We start from the raw sequence: 25,234 nt of genomic DNA on the forward strand, positions 1-25,234 counted from the left end.
TCTACACTTGTTGCGTGAACAATAGTGTCTTCTAGATGGTTCCAATTTACTATTGTGGACACAAAAAATGAATTTGAAAGTTGCGGTGTTTTACTAGTAGGAATGTCAAAACACCTAGTATTGTTCCTCCATGATTTGTTTTTTCAACAATATTTGTGGCTTGATAGTTGTCAAACTTTTTAGCTGTGATGTTTCGTCTCGGTCTTGCTGATTTAAGAAAATCGTCTGGATCAATAGCAGGTACCAGCCCCTCAGCCACCTTGTACAAAAATATAAGCTTTTGGCTCGTGCGTCTCAATTGTAGTTCCTGTAGCTCTAATTTTGTTAGCATGTTTGTTATCTCTAGTTTTGTAATCGCCTGTTATAAAGCGTACTGCTTGTCTTTAAATTCGTTCTAGCTTGTTTGAGTCTGCAATACTGTAGGGGTCCCATACTGTTCCATTGTATAGATCTTACTAAGGAAATGTAAGCAGTTTTCTTACATTCCTGTGGGCAGTATCGTAAATTTCTTCTGAGGAAGCTTAGGGTTGAGTTTGCCCTTTTTGGCAACGTTTGTTATATGCGTGCTCCCCTTCAGATATCTGCACTCCTAGGTATGGGTTGCTCTGAACTTGTTGGAGTATGTGGCCATTGAGAGGATAGAATCTCAGGCTTTTGTTCTTAATCGTAGTATGCTTAGTATGCTCTGAGTTAGTATTATATCATACGTTAGCATTTCTTTGCGTTAAACGAGTTGATCGCATACCCCATTTATTTGCACAATCTTCTAGGCTAGCTAGGTCTTCTTGTAGAAGTGTGTGATCTTTCTCTGTTTTGAAGGTTCTGTATAATAAACATCAATCGGCGAACAGCCGTACTAATGATTTGACAGTGTCCAGGAGGTCATTTATATGAGAAAAGTAACGGTTCCCTGTGGAATTTGTATGTATACTTTTTGTTTTGTCAATCCAAGGATTTTTATAGTAGTCTAACTATAAAACTACTTGGTCGTGTTTTTAAGCCATCAGCACCCCTCATTTGTATGTATATGTAACGGTTTATTTCTTCCTCTGTGATATTTTCTCCTGAGGATAATTTGTCACGGTAAATTTTTTCCAGGCATGGTATTTCATAGGTAGAATTTTTCCAGAGGAGTGAAAATCTATCTGTGTTATGCGGATAGTATGTACCGGTATATCTTTGTCGTATCATATTTCACAGAACCTTGTGAAATATAGTCCCACTAACTAGTATGTAACTTACCCGCAATCAATATATACCTGACATTAATTATAAAATGTTTCACAAAGGTAAAACAAATTTGCATAATTTATCAAAGGGAGGTAATTATGAGCAATTTATATCTTAAAGATATTACAATGTAATATAATATATTCCTGAATCTTTTTCATAGTGAAATTTTTCCTTGAATCATATTTTTTATATATTCATTTATATAACAAGATGACTTACATGTACAACATGATTTTTTAATAAGACAGATAACATTTCACAGGTAAGTATACTATCCAGCTGTTAAAATTGCTTTTGTTCCAATATATTGTTATGCTATAATTTATCTGATTTCCATATAATCAGCAACAACATCTTTGTCTCCAGACTATTTAAATATTAAAAATATTATCATAATCAAATTCTTCCATTACTGTTAACAGTAGTAATGCAAGATCATGCAACTATATTTCTTTAGCACATACTCACAACTTCTCGTCCAATCAAATTGCTTGAATTTGCCTTCTAATTTTCATAGTACATACTTTTTCCGTGTACTAAGTAACTACGCATGAATGACCATAAGGGTAAGATTTCATTGTATTGTAATCAAGATATTAGAACAAAAATTGCTACTGGCTATTTTGAAATAAATTCTGTGTTCCAAATTAACTAAATAGTTTTCAAACAGATTTTTAACATCCTACTGATCAATCTTTTGATCTAAATTTTGTTTTGACGATTAAAAAAAGTTTCTTACATTAAAATAAAGAGTAATAACTATGGTGCTTTATACCTTGATTAAAGTACAACTCAATCTAAAATTTGTAATCCTTTATCTTCCATGCAATTACTTTGTACACAAAAAGAGTCAACCATGAATGTTTTGAAGGGAAATTATTAATAAAGCAATTTGATATATTTAGTCATAAATTGGTCGATAATTGCATGAATTAGTTGCCTAATGTCTAGTGACAAATATTTCATGCATATAAACTATTAACTAGACAACCTATGGGTACATACCAGGGGCAGATCCAGCCATTTTTAAAAGGTGTTTCAACCAAAGATGTGGGAGGGGGGAGGGGGTCCAACTGTTTGTACTCATTCAAAAGCATTTTCAAGATAGTTTTAGGTTTTATGTGAAATTTAAAAAAAAATCAAGAATGTAAAGCTTTCACTGCAATTTAAGAATTGTCTGCTCTTGGTCAATTCATTTTGTCATCTTTCCAAGTAAATAAGTTCCTGTATAGTAAAACAACGCTTTATATCAATAAACATACTTACACCAGCAGCTACCTTCTTTACATTCTAAAGTCAAGGGCCTTTTGAAATCCTATTTTTACAATGATATTAAAGTGAGTAGATTTACAAAACTATGTAAATGAGCTACATCCAGTCAGCCAAAAAATGCCAATAGACTAATTACAGGATTACTCAAGTTGTAAATATGTGCTAAATTGGATATTGTATAGAAAGGTATATACTATGAAAATAAGAGCTTGGGGCAAAGCCCCGCGCTCTAATTTTCATAGTATATACCTTTCTATACAATAACCGAGACTTAATCTTTGAAATTATTTCTGGTTTTCTTTCTTATGTTTAATGATAATTTTCTTTTTAAACGAATGATATTTACTAGATTTTTTTCAGGATTTTTTTCAATGATAATTGTGAAATAATTCCCATTATAATACATTTTTTTTTACAAAATAGGTTTAATTCAAATACACTATTATTATTTCATAGTATTTGTAAAGGATACGTCGTTTTTTCTAACAACTATTCAATAAGTGAACTACCCAGATGAATTTCACGGCAAAGGAAAAAATATCCCAGGGAAATATTTTCCTCCGGATAAAAAAATAACAACAACTACTGTGACATTTTTTCATCCGGATCAAATTTCACCCCGATATAATTAAGAAATAATTCATGGAAGCCATAGATTTGTTGGAAATTTACACATGGCCTGGGCCGTGATATTCGAATTTTATCCTGAGCGTTAGCGAGGGATAAAATTAACGAATATCACGGCCCAGGCCATGTGTAAATTTACAACAAATCTATGGCTTCCATGAATTATTTCGATTCTAATAGGACAAATAAGTTAATTTAAATACTGAAGCGAGGGTTGGTATGCCGTGTGTGGCGCTGTTATTTTTTACTCCTTGTTAGATAAAGCTCAAATATTCTCATACATCTTTAACTTGCATTAATTATTTCGTTAATAACCGCTAAAAAAAATATGTTTAATTCTCAAACCCAATATTTCCGATTTTTAATTTACATGTTTTCTCGTAAGCTACCGTCATATCCAAAATTGACATTTCATAAAGAAGGAGCTGCCATGTTGACTCGCTGAATCAAAGGCAATAGAATAGAAAACCTCAGAATTACATTTTAATACAATATTATACGAACTTCGTTGGTTACAAAAAAGTTTTTATTTTTGTGATATTGGCTAAATATTGTTTTTATACTGTAACTTAAATTAGTATATTGATATTTTTTTTAAATCGTGAATATCAAGCTTATTTCATCCCTTAATGAACCCCTCATTGTAGAGAAAGTGTTCCATGATGAAATTGACATTGCACAAAATATGTAGTGTTACTATATTTAGGAAATAAACAAAACTAGTTGCAATACATTAATTCTTTTTATTATGCATCTGAATAAGAATAAAAGTTCTGTAATGTTTTTTGTTTAATTAAAATTAGTAATACAATAAATTTGGCAAAGCGTTTGCAATATAGGTTCAAATACATGTGGATTTACGTGGGAGGTATATTGTAACATCCATTATTATGTATATCTCTGAGTCTGCGCTAAGTATAGATATATCGAGAATTTTCACACAGTGTTGTTTACAAAGCGAAAGAAGCACGTCATATTAGAATTTTGCTTTACATATACATGTATGATGTATAGCAGTACGTTTGGGTACAGGGGCACTTTTATTTTGTAAGCATGCGTCACCGGAAGTGAACTGTTTTGTTTACCGAAAGTACTTTGAACCGTTGTTTCAATGTGTTTATAACCAGCTTTAACGTTAATCTGATAAAGACAGTTATTACTAGTGGCCCACAGATATAAAATATGGAAAGTTTAACACCGACACAGCTGAAAAAGTTGAAAGAGCACAAGTATAGTGCCACTGGAACGTCCTTAGTGGAACCGTACATGCAGATCTTCTGGCGATGGCTCGTAGAACAAATTCCAACAACCTGGGCACCAAACACGTTGACAGTTGTTGGATTGATACTTAACATTGCCACATCTACGCTGTTGTTCATGTACAGTCCAGATGGGAAATCGGAGGTAAGTAAAATCGAAGTTATTACCAAAATTAAAAAGGGGCGGTTTCAAAATACATAAACAAATTTAACGATAAAATCATATGAGTAACGAAAGAGATATTAAACATTTCTTTGTGTGAACTGTTTATGCCTGGGTTTTTATTTCATATTCATATTATTTCATATAACAGAGGTTGTTAATATTGCTATAATACATTGATTGTCCACCTTGAAGAAACCTTTGAAAACTGCCCCAAGTCATGTTGTCATCTGATATATGACTTCCGGTTTCACTTTCCTTTAGCAATATTTGTTGATATCTTAATTATTAATATTTGTTACATTTGTAAATGATTTATTATAATTTTCCATTAAAACACAAAACAGGAATCCAGATCAAGTTTTAAGTTAGTCTAAATAATTATGCATCTTGAAAGGCTATAATTATATTTCTTTTCTTTGTCTTTGACGCATTACATCAACTGTCGCAGGAAAGCGTCAAAGCAAAAGATAAAAATAGCCTCCCAAGGCATAAAAATATTTTGACTACTATAAAGTATACTCCAATCTGTGATATTTTTTTTTAATGAGTTATTGACCCCAGGTCAATAGACATATTTACACAGCAAATTTGTTCGACATAGGCATTACGTAAAATCTCACAAGTTCCTGTAAACTTTGACATCACAATTCAGAATATTTGAAGTCACTATTTAAGAGTGATTGTTGCTTGACGTCAGAGGGTTATTTAGAGACGATCTAAGGTTATTCAGTGGCAAAATTTAGCTAAATACCAAAAAGTTTAAATACCTTTTTTGCTTAAGGATTGATTGTTAGTTATTTAAAGTCAAGTATCAAATATTCCATGCATTTTCAGGATGAGCAATCTGTGACATAATAACACAAGCTTGTGACATACATGAAAAGTATAATCATAAAAATACTGAACTGCGAGGAAAATTCAAAACGGAAAGACTCCCTTATCAAATTGCAAAATCAAATAATAAAAAACATCAAACGAATAGACAACAACTGTCATATTCCTGACTTGGTACAGGCATTTTCAAATGTAGTAAATGGTGGATTGAACCTGGTTTTATAGCACTAAACCTCTTAACTTGTATGACAGTCCCATCAAATTCCATTATATTGACAACCATGCGTGAACAAAATGTCACAAATAGGGGTACAACAACAACACGAACCCCATGGGAAAATTTTCCACTACAAAAGTCAAACATCGTGACACAACTTCACATGAAAAGGTTCATCATTGACTCAAAGATATATTTTTATTTTTCATGTTTTTCCTATTTCCCTGGTTTGAACGATCACTTTTTTTGCATCATAGTTTGACATCACACATGTTCCCATTAAATTTTGAGATCAAAAGAGAAATGTTTTTGCACTACAATGTACTAACAATAGATATAGGAAGATGTGGTGTGAGTGCTAATGAGACAACTCTCCATCCAAATAACAATTTAAAAATTAAACCATTATAGGTTAAAGTACGGCCTTCAACACGGAGCCTTGGCTCACACCGAACAACAAGCTATAAAGGGCCCCAAAATTACTAGTGTAAAACCATTCAAACGGGAAAAAAACAAGAATGCCATCATTATATATATAATTTATTTTTGCTTCAAATACTACTACATGTATGGTAATGAAAAGTTTGACCTTAAATCATGTCAATGGGATGGCAAAACTGATAAGACTTACATTTGGACACATACACAGACCTGAAATAAAATACCCCTTCTAACGAGGCTGGACATTAAAAGAAAAAAGACCTTAAACAATGAGCAAAGCTAAAGCCAATAAAAAGCTCATGAAAGATTTCAAAGGCAAGACATAATTGACATATTTTAACTGAATGGTCTTGTGTTTACATGTATTTTGAATTAACAACATATTTTACACAATCTTTTTACAGGCTCCAAGATTTGTTTACTTGCTTTGTGCAATAGGTTTATTTTTATACCAGTCCTTAGATGCTATTGACGGAAAGCAAGCAAGGAGAACAAACACAAGCTCACCTCTTGGTGAACTCTTTGATCATGGTTGTGACTCAGTTTCTACAGGTAAAATATTATGACAATAGACCACTCTCAATTATGTTCTTCACTTGAAAAGTTTATCAATTTATAACTTATGAAGGCCTTTGTGATATCATTTACCAGATAGTAAAAATTGCCTATATTCCTGCACTATTTTAATAAAATTCATCAAGCCTTTTTGTGATTGTCATTTTGCAGAATAAACTAGCAATTATCTAATGAAAGTAGTGCTGATTATCAATTATAAGAATTTAAATTGCCTAATACTTCTTGCAAAGATTACATACTAGCTTAAAAATATAAAATATATAATTTGTTAAGCTCTCAGTTTTCAAGAATTCCATAGAAACTGGAACTCCATGAATAATAGTGAATCCTCAGCATACATGTATATGTTTAAACAATAACAACAAAAGAAATTTGCTCTAGTCATATTTCTGTCTCTGTAATTTGGATTAAATCCTCATAGATACCAGGATTGATATTTTGTATGCCAGATGCTTAGGCAGATACTTTTTTTTCGGCTCCAGCGAAAGACAATCTATTTTTAGGCGACAAGTCGAAAACAGTTTTTTTCTTTCAATTTTAGCATTACATATAGTGGCAGCTGGGGGTGAAACAAACAATTTTTTTTTCTCAGGGTCAAAAACAAATTATTTTTTTTTCTCCTAAAACTGGAAACAAACTTTTTTTCCCAAAAAAAATCCATAGCCCCCCCCCCCCCCCCCCCCCCCCCCCCGAAAATCAAATGGTTGCTGCTTTATTTCATCTACGTAATACTCATTAGTGATGCTCGAATAAAAAAGTCTTAAAGGTAAAATAAAAAATGGAGTTGAAAATATTCCTAAAAGTTTTGCAAAACACAGCTAAGGTTATCTTTTTCTGATGTTGAAATTTAAGGTGATCTATATATTCCTGTGCTAGAAAATCCTTTAAAAGTATTTCAAAAATTCAAAGTTTTATAATTGTAAACAGTTTATTTATAATAATTACTACATCAATGGTAAATTCAGGTCAACAAAGAAGTGCTGACTTCCAGGCTGGTGACAAATTATTTCGTCCTGTTCTCTCTCATGCCATAAGTGTTTCTAACAATGTAAGCTACAAGGAATATGTTCTTTTTGTAAGAAAACCAAAATCAGCTTTTTGAAGGTCAATGCTCAATTGATATTTACAAGTCCATTTTATGTAAACAAATCAATATATAAAATATGATAGCTGTGTAACAGATGCTGACCTTAAATTGAAATTTGTACAAAATTGCTGAGTGATGTTATCAGGTCTTAAATGTCATTTACATCATGATTGTCATCAGAAACTACATAAACTAATGGATAAAACTTGAAAAGGCCACAGGAAGGGAGGGGACATGTTCTTAGGTTCAACATTTGGAAATCTTCTTAAACATGATAAAAGGGTGTATGTTCCTCTGTGGGTCCCAGTGCAAATTCCTTGTTTGTTATTTTCAATGTTAATATCTGAAAATTTCAGATAAAGTTTAAAAAAAGATTTTATTGTTTTAATGAAAAAAAATCAAATAAAGTACAACAGTAGATTTATTAAAATGATTACTATGAAAAGAATGGAAATTATATCATTTATATTATGTAATTTGATAACTTAAAATGCAAATAAACAATCAACTTTATTGTATATACCTGTATATGAGCTGATTAGGATAGAAATCGTAGTCTCAACCAAAAATATTTGTTAAGACTAGACAAATTACTTATAAAAAGAATGATGGCTTTTGTTTTTGATGCTGATTTTGTCAGCTTGCATGTCAGCTTGCATGCCAGCTTAATTACCTTTATGGGATCGCTTGATATTCTTGCTGATATCAGAAAAGTCAGAATCAAAAACAACTATGCATTTATCATATAATATTCCCTGCCCTACCCAGGGTAATGTGTTGTTATTTCACTTGAATATGATGCTCTCTGAAATGATTTGGTTATAGATTTATTGTATATTAGATGTGATATTATAACTACTAAAAACAAGATAGTATCTTAAAATTTCCTGTTTACATTGTCAATGTATATTTGTTCCACCTAACAGAAGTTCCAGTGGACACTTTGTTATAAACAATGCTATAATACCTGTACCTGATGGAACAAATATTCTATACTATTTATTCCGTTAGGAACATCTACTGTAATAGTTATTCCTGTGGAAATAATATTCTAGAATATTTGTTCCATTTGGAAATTATATTATAAAGGAACTTCTGTTCCGTGACAAATGCAATCTGATACACCTGTTGAACCCTTCAATACATGTATAATGAGGGGGGGATAGGACCTTTATTGGGACTCCTGGATCAGTTGTTTTTAAGCTCAGGATTTCGGGATTGACCCTTTCGGGATCCAGGAATTATTTTTTCGACTTCCGGAATGTCAGGATTTCAATTTATTCAAATAGGGGACCTCCGGATTGCGTGTTTTTAAGCCTGGGATTTCGGGATCAGGACCCCTCCTACCCTCCCTCTTTAATATATATTAAAAAGGGCCAGATTTAATTTTATTGCTTGTAATACAATGTAATATATATGTTAGATTAAGAAGTACATATTACATGTTATATTTTTGTCCTTTGGTGTACATAGTTTCAAGTGGACACGAGGATGTACGTAAGTCAGGAAGGGACTTATTCATGTTATTATCTATGTGTAATTGTCATAAGACTTAATGTTTACAAAATAAATATGTAAGAGCCTTAGGCTATGATAAAAATATTCCTGGTTTCACTTCCAAAATTTGTACAGATGTTTTGGCATGTCAATGTTCTATGTAATCTATAAATGATCTTGAAATGAGCTATTTTCAGTTCTTCTATAAATTGCAAATATTAAAATTAAACATGGAAAGCTTTGGTGTGTTGATTATTTACTCGAACACATATTACATGTGTATTAAGAATAAACAAAGTGTTTGTTAGTTCTAAGTTTCTATATTCATGATGTTGATATTACTGTGTATTGCATGTTTTGACAATTTGATTTTCTAAACATCAGATAAAATGTTTTAAAAATCTCCCCCCTTTTTTCCAGACTACTATTAAAGATTTATTTTCACAGGCTGGGTGAAGCTTAGCAAAAAGTAAAACAGCAATCAATATAATTAAAATTAAATCCTTTAATTGCTCCCGGTCTGTGTCCCTATGTCACATAACACATGTAACAACTGTAACTAAGAAGATGTGATAACATTACAACATAAAAAGACACACTATAAAATATGAATTGAAAAGGTTTAACTTGATCAAATAGACATTTAAACAAAAACAAGTAAACATACACTGAACTAATAAGTTTGATCTATGACACAATACTAACATTGATAAATACAATATTAATAAAAAAAAGGTGTTGGAACAGTGACAATAAGCATGATAACACAACTCACACCTGCAAGTCTGTAACCGTGAAATAAAATATATATTTTGTAATCTGCATGAAGCTACAAATTATTATTGTAATGGTGTCACTGGTTTCCTTATTATAGTTTTTTTGCTTTTCCAGTCTTTGTAGGCTTGGCAACTGTGGTGGCATTAAACATGGGAAAAGATTTAGACTGGATGATGTATGAATTATTTGCAGCTATATTTTTATTTTATATGGCCCACTGGCAGACATATGTAACAGGAACACTTAGATTTGGACAGTAAGTACTGGTATTCTGTTCTGTAATAATCCCAGGTAAAAAGTATTTTACAAATATAATGTTTCAAATACTCAACCATCAAACAAGAAGATTAAAATGGCATTTTAAGATAAAGGTGAAAAATACCAAAGGAACTTTCAAACTCATAAGTTGAAAATAAACTACCAACACCATGGCAAAAAACAAAAAAGATTTGAAGACGACAAACATATACAAAACACAAGATGAAAAACTGAAGACTATTATACAAACAAATTGACAACTTTCGAGTTCGATGCATTTCTGTTAAAAACTTTGGGAAATTTTGCTTTTTTGGGTTCTTATCTTGAATATTATTATAGATAGAGATAAACTGTAAAAAACAATAAATGTCGGCAAAGTTAGATCTACAAGTAAGTAAACATGACCGAAATTGTCAGTTGACCCCTTTAGGAGTAATTTCCCTATATAGTCAATTTTTAACCATTTTTTCGTAAATCTTAGTAATCTTTTACAAAAATCTTCTCCTCTGAAACTACTGGGCCAAGTTAATTATAGATAGAGATAATTGTAAGCAGCAAGGATGTTCAGTAAATTAAGATGTACAAACTCATCACCATCTCCAAAACACAATTTTGTCATGAATCCATCTGTGTCCTTAAAGGCTTTGTTTCATATTCACATAGACCAACGTGAGCGACACAAGCTTTTTAGAGCCTCTAGTTTGTTATATTAATCCAAAGATCTGTACATGTATACCTTTTGGTTTTGATTCAAAATTTTATTTCAGTGATATTTAGTTTTTTGTGAAAAAAAAAAAACAGGGTGGGGGGTTTCACATGTCTTGCCGTGTCTCAAAAACAATATATTGTTACATGTATTGCTTAAAACTTTCTCAAACTTTTTATGATTATTGCATAAAACTTCCTCAGACGTTGGGCGTATCATGGGCTCATGGCGCAGCTGTTTATTATTGGACAGTTTCATTCATTTTCAGTATTAAATTTATGAAATGTTTTTTTCTTATTTTCAGGTTTGATGTTACAGAATCCCAGTTAATGATAATAGCTGTTTATTTAACAAATTTTATATTTGGATCGACATTGTGGGATCTAACGGTAAGGTTGCAAATATATAGGTAAATGGTAGTTGTTGTAAACAGCAAGAAATTTGTAATGTATAAATTTGTGAATAATTGTCAGTGTGTTTACATAAGTACAAAAGCAATGAAAAAAAAATCAAAAAATCATCAAATACACAAATAAGATCTTTAAACATAATGTAAAAATCCTAATGTAAATGTTTTCAAAATATTTTTTCAAATTTGTTAATTTGTTTTTATATGATGTATATAAGAACTAGAGGCTCTAAAGAGCCTGTGTTGCTCACCTTGGTCTATGTGAATATTAAACAAAGGAAGCAGATTGATTCATGACAAAATTGTGTTTTGGTGATGGTGATTTGTTTGTAAATATTACTTTACTAAACAGTCTTGCTGCTTACAATTATCTCTATCTATAATGAACTTGGCCCAGTAGTTTTTACAAATTTTATGAAAATTGTTAAAAATTGACTATAAAGGACAATAATTCCTAAACGGGTCAACTGACCATTTCGGTGATATTGCCTTATTACTTTGCTGAACATTATCGCTGTAACAGTTTATCTCTATCTATAATAATATTCAAGATAAAACCAAAAACAGCAAAATTTCCTTAAAATTACAAATTCAGGGGCAGTGGAGAAGATTTTTGTAAAAGTTAATGACAGACCACGACAGACGACGGACGCCAAGTGATTGGAAAAGCTCACTTGGCCCTTCGGGCTAGGTGAGCTAAAAAGGTGACAGTACTTGTGTTAATTCACTGTTGCTACAATAACATTTTGACAACAAAATGTAGTCAAAATATAAACAGATTATAAGGGAAACCAAAATAGACATACCCTTATATTTTACAGTTAGGTTTTTTTTTGCTTGTGAGAGAGCTGTCTACTTATTATATTATCATGATTAATGATCTATTTCTTATACCATAATTTTCATTTTGGTCTTTTGTGGATAGTTGTCTCATTGGCAATCATACCACGTCTTCTTTTTAATAGATCTGCAAGTTAATCTGAACAAGTGAAGCAGAATATACTCAATGGAAATTCAAACTCTTTAGTCAGAGATAGACTGACAAACTCCTGAGAAAAAACCAATAGACAAACAACAGTCTATAAAACATAAACCATATAACATAGAAAATCAAAACTTAGAAAAACAAACCTAACAAAAATATTCCTGGGTGATCCTGCTCCACATTTTGTACCCTTTGTGTTGTTCCTGTAAGTTTATATAAAAAAGAAGATGTGGTATGATTGCCAATGAGACAACTATCCACAAAAGACCAAACTGACACAGACATAAACAATTATAGGTCACCGTACGGCCTTCAACAATCCGCATATAGTCAGCTATGAAAGGCCCCAATAAGACAATGTAAAAAAAATAAAATTTATCCATATAATATAATTGCAGATTATGTTCATTTGTTGGTGGGGTTCGTGGTGTTTATTCTTTAGTTTTCTATGTTGTGTCGTGTGTACTATTGTTTTTCTGTTTTTCTTTTTCATTTTTAGCCTTGGCGTTGTCAGTTTGTTTTTGATTTATGAGTTTGACTGTCCCTTTGGTAAATTTGCCAAATTTAATTTATTTTCTGTGAACAGGCTTTATTATTATTTTATTTTCTGTGAACAGGCTTTATTATTATTTAATTTCTGTGAACAGGCTTTATTATTATTTTATTTTCTGTGAACAGGCTTTATTATTATTTTATTTTCTGTGAACAGGCTTTATTATTATTTTATTTTCTGTGAACAGGCTTTATTATTATTGTCTGTGAACAGGCTTTATTATTATTTTTTTGATTGATGTTTGCTTAAACAGATTCTACTTGCACCAGATAATGAAAGCTGTCAGATTTAATGCTGTTTTCTGTATTTTTCAGATTCCCATTATAGGAATGACATTAAGAAAAGCAGTAATTTTATTAAGTATTTTGCCACAGATTGTACAGTTCGGATCAAATTTTTCCGTCATTATGCAGGGAGGAAGTGGTAAAAATAAATCAACAATAGCTGTAAGTCAAAGTTGTATGCTGTTTTTAACGCTGTTAACATACACTGCACTCAGAAAAGGTGCTTTAAAAATGGTGAAACCACTTGTAGAATAAATTTGAGAATTTTCCTTACAATTTAATTGTACCTGTACCAACTGGACAAATGTTTGACCCCCCACCTTTATATGAAATTTTGAAGTATTTTCCCTCTGTCCTATGTATGTTTTAACAGTTGTTTATTAACATTGATAATATTTATTTTAGAAAACATTATGAATCAAAGAAGATTGGAGTCTACATCAATGGAAATGCAACCCAACGACTTGAAATAAAAAAAAAAACCCAATTCAATATATATAGGAGATGTGGTATGATTGCCAATGAGACAACTCTTCACAAGAGAGCAAATGACACAGAAATTTTACTGTTTTGTCATGATATGGTCTCTGTCAATAAGCAAAGCCCATATTGCATAGTCCAGCAATGGACGTTTGCACTTTTTCATAGGACATTAGCGCTTTTTGTTTTGGACACTTGCAATTCAAATCATAAGACATTTGTGCTTTGAAAAAGGACATTTCACTTTTTAATAGTTTTTACATTAGGACATTTGCGCTTTTGCAATATTTGTTTTTTTATGACTTCCCTCGTGTATACACAGCTAAAGGTAAACATTATAAAGACATAAATCATGTACAGTCATTACAGGTCAGTAGTTTCCACTAGATAACTGAAGCCTAAGGAGTGAAATGATTTAGCTCTTGTTATCTGTTCCGACTGGTATTTGTCCACATTTTAAATACAAAAATCAGTTTCTTTTCTAAATTCTTGACTGGGGTGCCTGTTTATCAATAACAAATCTTAAATATAATATACCGACTGTTGTTCAATGATACTCTTTAAAAAGATGAAAATAGCAGGATGAGTCAAATAAAACTTCATTATAGTGGGCATGGAAGGATTCATGACCAATTGTTGTACGCTTACTGTTTGATGGCTGGAAATCGTGTTTCAATTGTCACATAATTTTCTGTCAAGTAGTCTGCAAATTTGGAACATCTATGTTCACTTATACATAGGTAAAAAGCGCAAATGTCCGATCACTTTATTACAGGTGAATTAAAATCTAAAGCACAAATGTCCTAACATTTTACAGGTAAAAAAAACAAACGTCCTGTGCCCGCATAGTCAACACCATTTCAAGTATACATGTTACAATCAGATGATTTGCTACATTGTCATGCTTCACTGAACATTTGTATGATTCCTTCTTTATTATGGTCTTTTCAAATATTTACAGATAACATTCCATTTATAACATAATAATTATACAAATCATTTTACTTTTTCAGGGAACAAGCACTATATTTCCAGGACTACCTATAGTGTTAGTTCTAGCACTAGGTGTAATAATATCACAGAAGTCAGAAACACAAATATATGAAAATCATCCATGTTTCTTTCTTCTCTGTTTTGGATTAGTAGCTGCTAAAATAACAAACAAGTTAGTCGTAAGTATACAGATTTATCGCTATTTTATGAAATATTTCTTTGATCTTACCGACTTATAATTTCCTTTTTCAGCACAGTAGAGGGATATGAAAAATTATTCCTGGAAACTATTAATGGGAGCATGTGCCATTGTCAATGAAATAAACATCTTAGGCCAAAATTAAAAATATATTTGTTTCCCCTCCCCCACCCGGGTAATAAATAAGCCCCCGGGTCAAAAAGTTATTTTCCACCAAAAAATCAAAATTAATTTTTTCCTGAACATAATTTGTTTCCATTTTTTGAAAGTGCTTGATAGCAGAAGGATTGATAATCTAAATAAATACACTCAAATTGAGCACAAACAACTGATAAGTGGCCTGGAATGGACAAATCAAACCATTCATGTGACCATGCAATGACAATCACATCCAGTAAAAAAAAAAAAAAAAAAAAAAAAAAAAAACTGCCTTCCTGGTCTGTTTAAAAGGGTAGATCCGGGGGAGGGGAAACAGACATTCTTTAAAATGTGGCCTTAGTCATAGCTAAAATAGCAATAAACAGACTAACATTGGTCATCTCAACTCGATTGCTTTTCTGGTTCAGATGACAATCGATTATCTGTAATTATCATACGTTTCTTTGCTTACATGTCTTGGGTCAGTTGATCTGTAATTTTTCTTATCACATTTTTTAAACTCAAGGATGTTTTTGTCTCTGTTTCAAAATAGGAAGTTTTTAAAGATTCTTATAAAGTATAAAAATAACAAAATTTAAAAATTTAAAAGACAGAAAAAATGAATGGGCTCTGTCTTTAATTTTGAGATATAAGCCTTTTTATATGACTGCAAAAATTATTTTGGGATCGTAAAATGGTATGATGTCGACTTCTGAAGACACTTTTGGTTTCTGGACTAAACTTTTTTTTAAGTGAGTGGATCTCTATGAAATTAAATAAGATGGTTCAATACCACAAAGGGAAGGTTGGGATTGATTTTTTGGGATGATGGATCCAACCATTTAGGAATAAGGGGCCTGAAAGGGGCCCAAAATAAGCATTTTTCTACTTTCAGGGACAAAAATTTGTGTATAAGTATTTCAATTGCTCTGAAATTATACAACAATGTTTAATACAACAAGTAGACGGTTTTGATTCATTTTGGGGGCTATGGTGCCAACAGTTTTGGAATTAAGGACCAAAAAGGGGCCAAAAACAAGTATTTTTGTAGTTTCTGGCCAATAACTTGTGTATAAGTGTATGGATCACTCTGACATTATACCACAAGATTCTAAATCACAAAAAGAAGGCTGGGATTGAGTTTGGGGTAATTGCCCAATTTATGCAGGAATAAGGGGCCCAAAAGGGCAAAAAACAAGCATTTTTATTCTAGTTTCCAGACACTAAATTGTTTAAGAGTATGGATCTCTCTGAAATTGTACTACAAGGTTCCATATTACAAAGGAAAGGCTGGGATTGAGTATGGGGGTCATTTCTCACAGGGGGGATTAAAAAAGTTTGGAGGGGTTCTTATTTTTGTAAGGAGTGAAACAAAATTTTTTAAATTTCTAATTTTTGAAAAATTTCAAGAAGAATCTTTAATTGCACGGTATTGTGCAATATATTTGTAAGATCTTGACATTTATTTTGTGTCACAAACCCATACTATGTAAAAAATTTGATCACAATCCAAATTCAGACACAATCAAGCTTGAATATTGTGTCCAAATTTGCCCCAGCTGTTCAGGGTTCAACCTCTGTGGTCGTTTCAGGCTGCGCTCAGCAAAGCAATTTATTTAAAATTTGGCAGGAAATTATTCTCTTTAGATTTTTCATAACTTTAACATTGGCACCTTTTTCTTTCAAATAATCTGAACTTATCAGGCTGTATTTTGATAGAAGTTACAAGCTTAAAAAATGTCAATTTTAAGAGGAAGAATGAACAAATATGTAAAACATATAGTCATGTTTTCTGTCAAATAGTAGTTATATATCTGCCACTTTACTTTACAAATGCTTTATGTCACTATGTAATTGAAGTACAATAAATATTTTTTCAGACTTGAAGACTGAGTAATTTTTGAACTTTTTTTGTAGGTAGCACAGATGACAAAAAGTGAAATGGATTTATTTGACACAGCATTATTGGGTCCTGGAATGTTGTTTCTTAATCAATATTTCAACTGCATATTAAATGAATATTTGGTTTTATGGCTTATGTTTGTGAGTATTTCTATTTTCCTATGTGAATATAGATAAGAGGATGTGGTACAAGTGCCAATGAGACAAGTCTAATTACAAGTCACAATGTTTAAAAAGTTGACACTTATAAGTCAAAGTATGGCCTTCAACACAAAGCCTTGTCTCACAACAAACAGCAAGCTAAAAAGAGCATTACAAATGACTAGTGTAAACAAATTCAAACAAGAAAACCAACATTCTAATCTATGAATCAGACTGGTTTGTGCAAGCATTTTTTTCAACCAAATGTTTAATCAAGAATTAAAGCAAACTTTTTATTTCAAATATATATAACATGAAACAAAATTAATTGTTTTGAATGTAGTTTTACAATTGGTTAAACAAGTGATTTACTAACACAAAACTTTCGGAGCAGAGAAAAGAAAATCTCAATACATAGAAATTGGTGAAAAATACCAGGTCTCTCATCCAATCAAAATACAGCATTATTACATAAAGGTGGAATTATAAACAGATGTTAAGGAGGGGTATTTGTGAAAAATACCAGTCGAGAGAATATTAAATTTCGCGAGCAGTAAGGCCAGAGAGATTCATTCTCAAGACTGGTATTTTTCTCAAATACCCCTCAAGAACATGTTATATCTGTTTAATTACACCGAATGTTAATGTTTCAAAACGCATTGATGATTGTGATGTGACAAACGTCCATTCGGATAGAGTATTTTTTGTCAAATACCACGGCAGAGAGGGTAAAGAAGGCAAATACTTTTGGCAAATACCCCGGCGGCGTTAAAGATAGACGATATTCATTAACAGTCAATTGGTGAAAAATACACTGGCAACAACCAATCAAAATCCAGGATTCTTACATAAGGTGTAATTATAACGAAAATACATATTTATTTTTACCACACCTAGGGTATTATGTTTTCCGTTAAAAGTATAAAAACATGGTATACATACCATGTTTTTATTATACCATGTTTTATGCTTTTACATTTTAATTTTCTCACTGATACACATAGTTAAAATGGCTTCTACTAACGAAAGCTTCATTTGGAGTTAATGTGTTTAGAGACTTCTTATGTCCCTACACCTTTCCTATATTGCCTATTATGTTTTTCTGTCTCAGCATGTGTTCATTTATCCGTTCAACTTTTTTCAGCCATCAATCCCAGGAAATGATAGTGCAAATGGGACATGCATGTACTATGGACACATTCTTGTTATTTAAATTATAGTATTAGGCACTTTCACATCTGTAAATATTAAATAATGTTTGAATAAAAAAAAACTTGATATTAATCATACATTTTTTTCTGTTTTCAGATATATGTAACACAAGATTTAATAAGATACTCCTCATCAGTGTGCCAACAGATTTGTCAATTCTTGGGAATTTATTGTTTTGATATCACTTCATCTCCAAAGAACGGAAAGGCATCATGAATTGTACCCGCTGCTTATTGCTCAACATTTTGTCTATCATATATTATTTATTTTAAGAGATGTTTTATTGGTATGAATGCTTAATCCACATTGTTTAGGAAATCAGCAATATTTTACATTCTCTCAAATTTTAGTTAGTGTTATTTGGTTAAACCAGTACATTAAGTAAAGAGTCCACAATTAATATTTTTTTATGAAAGTTGGCAAAGCATATAATTTTTGTCGTTGCAGAATGTTAGATAAAGGAATGCTAATTCAGCTGCAATGGTATTGATTGTTTATATGTCAGTTGGTAGGAAAGTCGTATAATCTATATTTAATTCAATGCATATGCTTAATGTTAAGTTTGCTATAGGTATTTTTTCTGAAAGAACCACTGTATATCAGTAACAGGTCTTCATGTCAGTCTGACGGGGATCATCTAACCTTTACCTCTTTTCGTGGTCGATAAGTGATTTATTTTGTAATAAGGTCTTTTTCATAGATACTATAGGTACAACTATATTTGGTTTATAGAATGGTTGTATATTGTTATCTTTTTCTGAGTGTTCATCTGACCTTGACATTGTTCAGATACTTTTACAAGAGGTCAATTACATTAGTTATATGAAATGATTGTAAGGTGTACATGTCATTGATGTCAATCTGACTGTTCATCTTTCCTTGACCTCATTTTTATTGATCGTTGATCAGTATTAGGTTTCGTGATGAGGTCTGGTTTAAGAGAGCTATAAGAAATAGATCAAATTTACTGTGTATGTTTGTAAGATGTATATGTCTGTTTGACATGGTCAACTGACCTCGACCTCATGTTCATGGACTGACCTCGACCTCATGTTCATGGTTGGTTGGTCATAGTTAGTTTTCATGATATTAGAAGTTATAGGTCAACTACATTTGGTGTATATAATGATTGTAAGGTGAACATTTCTGTTGGATAGGGTTTCTATGACATTGACCTATTTTTCATGGATCATTAATAATGTTTATAGGGTTTTGGGATACCTGTAGTAAACCTTGAAGACTTTCAGCATAAAATGTAATCATTAAAGCAGGTGGGCCATTTCTCTGCACTCTGCTAGAAAATCTTTCCTCCCTTCCAAATTCAGCAATGTCTTTTTAGTTTCTAAACTTTAGATGATTTTTGATTGAGACTGACAAATGTGTGTTTACAGTCTGTTAATGCTGCATACCCTTATTTTTTAAATGAAGATAAGGCGATGTTGTATGATTGCCAATGAGAGAACTATCTTTCAAAAATGAAAAAGACTAAAAGTCTGTTTTACATTAATTTTTGCAAGCACTTGCAAAATAATATCAAAGAGTCATGCTCAAACACAAGCAAACACATCCCTTATTCTTAAGTTCGTGCCAAGCATATCTGTAGAAATATTTAAAAAAAAAAAACATGGGTTAAAGATTGTGTAGTCATGACATTATTCATAAATAATCAGTTGTGTGCTTTAGGAATTCATTGTCCAAAACATGTATTAATTACTTCAGAAAAATTTAGTTGCAGAGATATTTTTATAAATATTTATGATAAACAAGATATTGCTATTCCTTTACATATGAATAATTGTAAATTATGCTATTTTTGTTTCTTTCCTTGATGGAAGTATGGCTTCATATGAAAATCCATTTCACTTTGTTATTTTGTAAAATCTTTTCATGTCAAAGACCTAGGCCATTTTACTTATGGTTAAAAATGTTTTTTTTGAAATATTTCAAGTATTCTGTCTATTTTAATTTTTCTTTATATGCAAAAAACAGGTTTTAATATTTTGTGGTTATTGTTTTAACGCAAAAGTTTTTTAATTCAAGTTTGTAAAAGTTACTTGAAAAAGAATATATACTGTAAATTCAAAAATTTTTGCCAGGTTTTTATCGTAAAAAATTAAAATCACATTGAAGTCTCAAATGACAAAATCGCAATAATAAATGCATGCAATAATGTCTGAATTTACAGTATTGCAAAGACCATGATGGTCTCACTATAAAAAAGATCATTAATAGAATATTTGAAAAAGAAAATTGTGTTGTAAGTTGCAGTATATAAGCATATAAACTGAATTTTAATAAAAAAAAAAAAAAAAAAGTGTTGCAAGATTATTATGAAAGTAAAATTTAAAAGTAAATTAGTGGATATTTAAAAACCAAACATCATTTTGAAACAACAATTTCACAGATATATTTCTTTTTAACACAATCAAAAGATGTTGTTCAGCATACCCTAATTTCCTTTTCATTTAAGAATTGCTAAGCTTGAGCCAGGTTGGTTTTGCTTGTAACTTATTGATTTACATTTTGATTAGTCGGCCATAAATTTATGCTTTTCCTTTTTCATTCCAATTTGCTAAGCTTCAGCCACATATTTTATGCTTTAACTTATTGCTACATGCTTTAAATATGTTTATTTCATGCTAAACTGCTGTACAGTTGTATATTATAATCATTTGCCCTTGTTTATGCAGTCTATATTATTTTAGAATAATAATGTGCCATAATTTTGAAGTTTGTGTGGTTACTTTACAATTATTTAAATTGATATTATTTTATTTTTTAACTTTAAATTCATTCAATTAGTATAAGACACCATTTGGATTTTTATATTGAACTCTTTGGCACTTAAAGCCTACAGTCATAAAACTTATCCAGAACTCCCACGTGCTTGAAACACCAAATCCAATATTTTGATTAGTTGAATTTGTAGTTGTGAGTACAATAATCATACTTACAAATTTTTCTGACCACAAAGCCTGGTTTTAAAAACCAGTATACTTATTTGTAAAAATGTAAACAAAGTTTCATTGAACCATCATTTATATAAACAAAAACAAAAACAAGTTTTGACTCATTAACATATGTGACATGTAAATTTTAATACAAACAATAGCAGATTTTGGGGGTATTTGGTTTTCATAGTGATCATGACACATTAAGGAAATTTACAGTGAGTTAATGGTTATTTTGTTTTTGGGAAAATCTTTTCCTCCTAATGCAAAACCCAAAAACCTTATCTCCATGCCTTCATACTGACTAAATTAGATTTTAATTTGAAACAGCAAGGAATAATTTCTGAAGTGTTGAGCAACAGTAAAAGCAGAAATATTACTTTATATTATAGTTTAAAGCAGATACTTTAAAGTGTATGAATTTACAAAAAGGTTTTGTACAGATATGTATTTGAGATGCATCAATTAAAATATATTGAGAGATGCAAATGTTGCTGGGCAATTTTTATAAATGATTGCATAGAGAATCGGTAGAGGGTATAGTCTTGTGATTTGAATATTTTACATGTATCTGTGTGTTTTCTATAATATATATGGAGCATAAGCATTGTACACATGCAGCAAAGGATTGCACATAAACCATTGCTAGGGCTTGTGTTGACTTTCAGTAAGGTGTTGGCTTTTGTTCTGTGTTGAAAGTCATGCTGTGACTAGGAAAAACAATACATGTATGTAGTTTGTGTTATGAATAATAAACAATATTTCGTCTTTTCTGTGACATTTTTCTTTGAAAATATTATGTTAAAGAACTGTAAAAGGAGGAGGGTGCATTCAAAACAATGACATCAAATTTAAAGCACAAATTTTATTTTTGGGGGGAAATTTCAGATATTACAGTACACTGTACTTTGATTTGGTACATGGTCTCTTGAAAAATATTGATTAAGTTAAAATCAAAATTTTGAATATGTCTCATTAAAAATGTATGCATATATTGTGACAGCATTTTATTGTTTTTATCTAAGAGTATATATTTTGTTACCAGTCATCGTTGTTAATTTTGATGTTTTCTGTTTTTCTGTTAAATTTTGTTTCTTTTGTGATATATTCTACGATATGTAATTGAAAATTTTGTAAAACTGATAATACATGTATTTTATATGATGACATCAAAATAAAATTATTCATCTTGTATTCCATTTGAAAAAGAACATATATTAAATCAGGATTTCAGTTATTCTTGCTTGTCGCTATTTCTCAAATTTTCTTTATTTACGAAAATTTTCAGTGAGTAATATGGCTTTTTCTCAGTCAATTTTCAGCATTCATATTTAACATATGTTGAATTTAATTATCCTATTGTATAAGAATAAGCTCAGGTTTATACAAGCTGATCAATGCAACACATTAGTTTTTTTTTCATACATCATCATGCGTTTTAAATGATATTTAATGATATTGTCAAATGCACAATTGTGGCTCTGTCTATTTAAGCTTTATCCATAAAGTCTTAAAGTTTTTATTTTTCGCCATGATATTTAATTATATTAGGTGTCAAAGATGAAAATGCCATGCAGTGTTAAAAACAAAATATATATAAACATATATTTGCATTTTATCCACTGATTGAAAACAAATCATTTAATTTTGGATTAAACACATCTTCTGATTGGCTGAAAGCTTATTGTCTATCAGCTCATAGACATAATTTTGTCATGTGACTGTAACGTCATTAATGGTGTATTTTTTACAATGTACTCCTTAAAAAATTATAAATAAATGGATTTCAAAGTTAAAACTATTATTATTTTGACAACTGTGAAATTTAATATCCTAAAAGACTTGTTTGTACATTTTGTTATGCTAGTGTTATGGTAAATGGGCATCATTATGAAATGTGGCAAAAAAGTATACCTCACATCTCTATTCATGTTTGTATGATAAAACTTTTGCTTTTTGTAATTGGATGGCCAGTCTGTTGCAGTAGGTGTTTGTTTCAAAGCTACTTAATACTCCATTTTCTTTATGACACAGTTCCCTATTTAAATATACTGTAAATTCAGAAATTATTGCGAGGTTTTTATTATTGCGAATTATGCGACTGAGTTGTTAACGCAATAATTAAAACTGCATTTTGTAATATTTTAACTGAATTAAGCATGACTTTTCTCAAAATCGTAAAAATTTAAATCGCATTCAAGTGTAAAAGGACAAAATCGCAATAATAAATGCACGCAATAATTACTGAATTTACAGTAATTAGGGAAACAATGTGAATTGGTTTTTTTTTGCATAAATTTAGTAAAATATTCATTGCTTAAATATATCATTGAGTGAGATGATGTAAATTCATTGGGAAGCAGGTCCTTTTCTTCAACTCATCTTGCCCTTTTCATTGACAGGATTTCTTCATAAAAAGTTTCAGCTCAAAATCTACTTCAGGTTTATTTTAACAAGATATATCTCGTTGGTATATTATGTTTTTAGGTGCGAAAAGAAGATCAAGAAAGAGAAGATAAAGAAAGATCTTCTCACTAAGCTTCATACAAATACTTATTCATCTTCTTACAAGGAAGCTGTTTCAGCGAAAAGAATGATCTCATTATGATTATTGCATGAAATTCAAATAACAAATTCATTTACATTGTTTTAACAAAAATCTGACCAAAATTCACCTTTTCTTCCCATTTAATATGAAGTTGGAATGAAAATTGATATTTTGTTGTTAATTTTTTCCCAGTATTTTGTGATGTGTTCAGAGTTGTTTGAAATTTGACCAAAAATCACCATTCAAATTCATCCAATTAGACATTTGGATTGAAATGTATTTTTTAATTCTCATATGTTGAGAAGTTTATAGTAATATGATAATATTACATAGTTGCTAGGTTTGGGATTCTAAAATATGCACAGTGATAGTAAATTCTCTTCAAAAAATGGCTTCCAAAATGGTTGATTTGTCTGAAAATCCCTGGAAATGATAGTCTCGACCAGTTTTACAATTCCCTTAACCTGATATCAAACAAAGTTTGCTATTTAAAAATAATTCAGAAAAAGAAAAAAAATACAGGACAAATAAAAAATAGAGCAATACAAGAATTTTCTTCTCCTTTGAATTGAACAGGATTTTTCTTTTTTGCTTTTTTGGATAATTTACTTTACACAAATATGATGATATTAAGCTGCAGTAGTCCATGTCTGTTTTCTTCAGTGCAGTAGTTTGTTTCAATGTTTGTGATCAACTGTATAATGTCACTATTAAACAAGATGCAAATAATATTTCTTCTTTTACAAGATAATTTCAAGCATTAGATTTCACAAGTGAAGCATTATGGAGTCTAAAACTTAGAAGAAATATGTGACTCTAAGTAAAGTATAGAGTCTTAATACTTGACAGATATATGTTAATTGCCTTTGAAATAAATTGCATTGATTTATATTTTTAATCTGTAGTTTGTATGGTATACTTACAGTATTAATCTTGTTAGACCCAGCTAGGGTGTTATGGTGTTTAGACAGATGAGGGCCCTCATGGGGTTTTTGATTATGTGATCACTTGGCCTATTTTTTAATGATTATTTGATTATTAAGCCAAATATTTCATGATTATTTGATTACCTAGGACTGTATTTTTAGTTTATGATTATTTGATTACTAAAGATAAGCAAATATTTAATGATTATGTGATTATATTGGCAAAAAAATGGTGATTATGTGATTACTAGGACCCCCCCATGAGGGGCCTCTCTTATGCTAGGCAGGGTACTGATATTTGCTTTCATTTCCGTGCTCTTTTTTTTTGTCTAGTGGATAATTGGTGTAATATTGTTTTATTTATTGTGATATTCCTTTTAAATTATGTCTTGATTTTAAAATAAAGAAATCATGAAATGTAAATGGATGATTATGTGTAACTGTGATTTAATATAAAAGTCATATTTACTGGTAGTTGGTTTTATGAATTTTGCCATTTATATAGAAATAAGTAGATGTGGTAGGATCACCAATGAGGCAACTCTTTATCCTCAGTGTTCAAA

General features: G+C 30.8%; 1 protein-coding gene across 1 annotated transcript; it reads left to right on the forward strand.

The window, feature by feature from the left end:
* Nucleotides 1–3,890: 3,890 nt before the first annotated feature.
* On the forward strand, nt 3,891–25,145 carry LOC134701633 (cholinephosphotransferase 1-like). The gene is made up of 8 exons (XM_063562767.1): nt 3,891–4,536; nt 6,454–6,601; nt 10,101–10,242; nt 11,255–11,339; nt 13,212–13,343; nt 14,675–14,833; nt 16,909–17,034; nt 18,343–25,145. Exons 1-8 carry the CDS (start codon nt 4,315–4,317, stop codon nt 18,460–18,462), a joined length of 1,134 nt encoding a protein of 377 aa, XP_063418837.1. The 5' UTR covers nt 3,891–4,314; the 3' UTR covers nt 18,463–25,145.
* The last annotated feature ends 89 nt before the right edge of the window (nt 25,146–25,234 follow it).

Source organism: Mytilus trossulus, unplaced genomic scaffold (assembly GCF_036588685.1).
Source record: "Mytilus trossulus isolate FHL-02 unplaced genomic scaffold, PNRI_Mtr1.1.1.hap1 h1tg000247l__unscaffolded, whole genome shotgun sequence".
Classification (NCBI taxonomy): Eukaryota; Metazoa; Mollusca; class Bivalvia; order Mytilida; family Mytilidae; genus Mytilus; species Mytilus trossulus.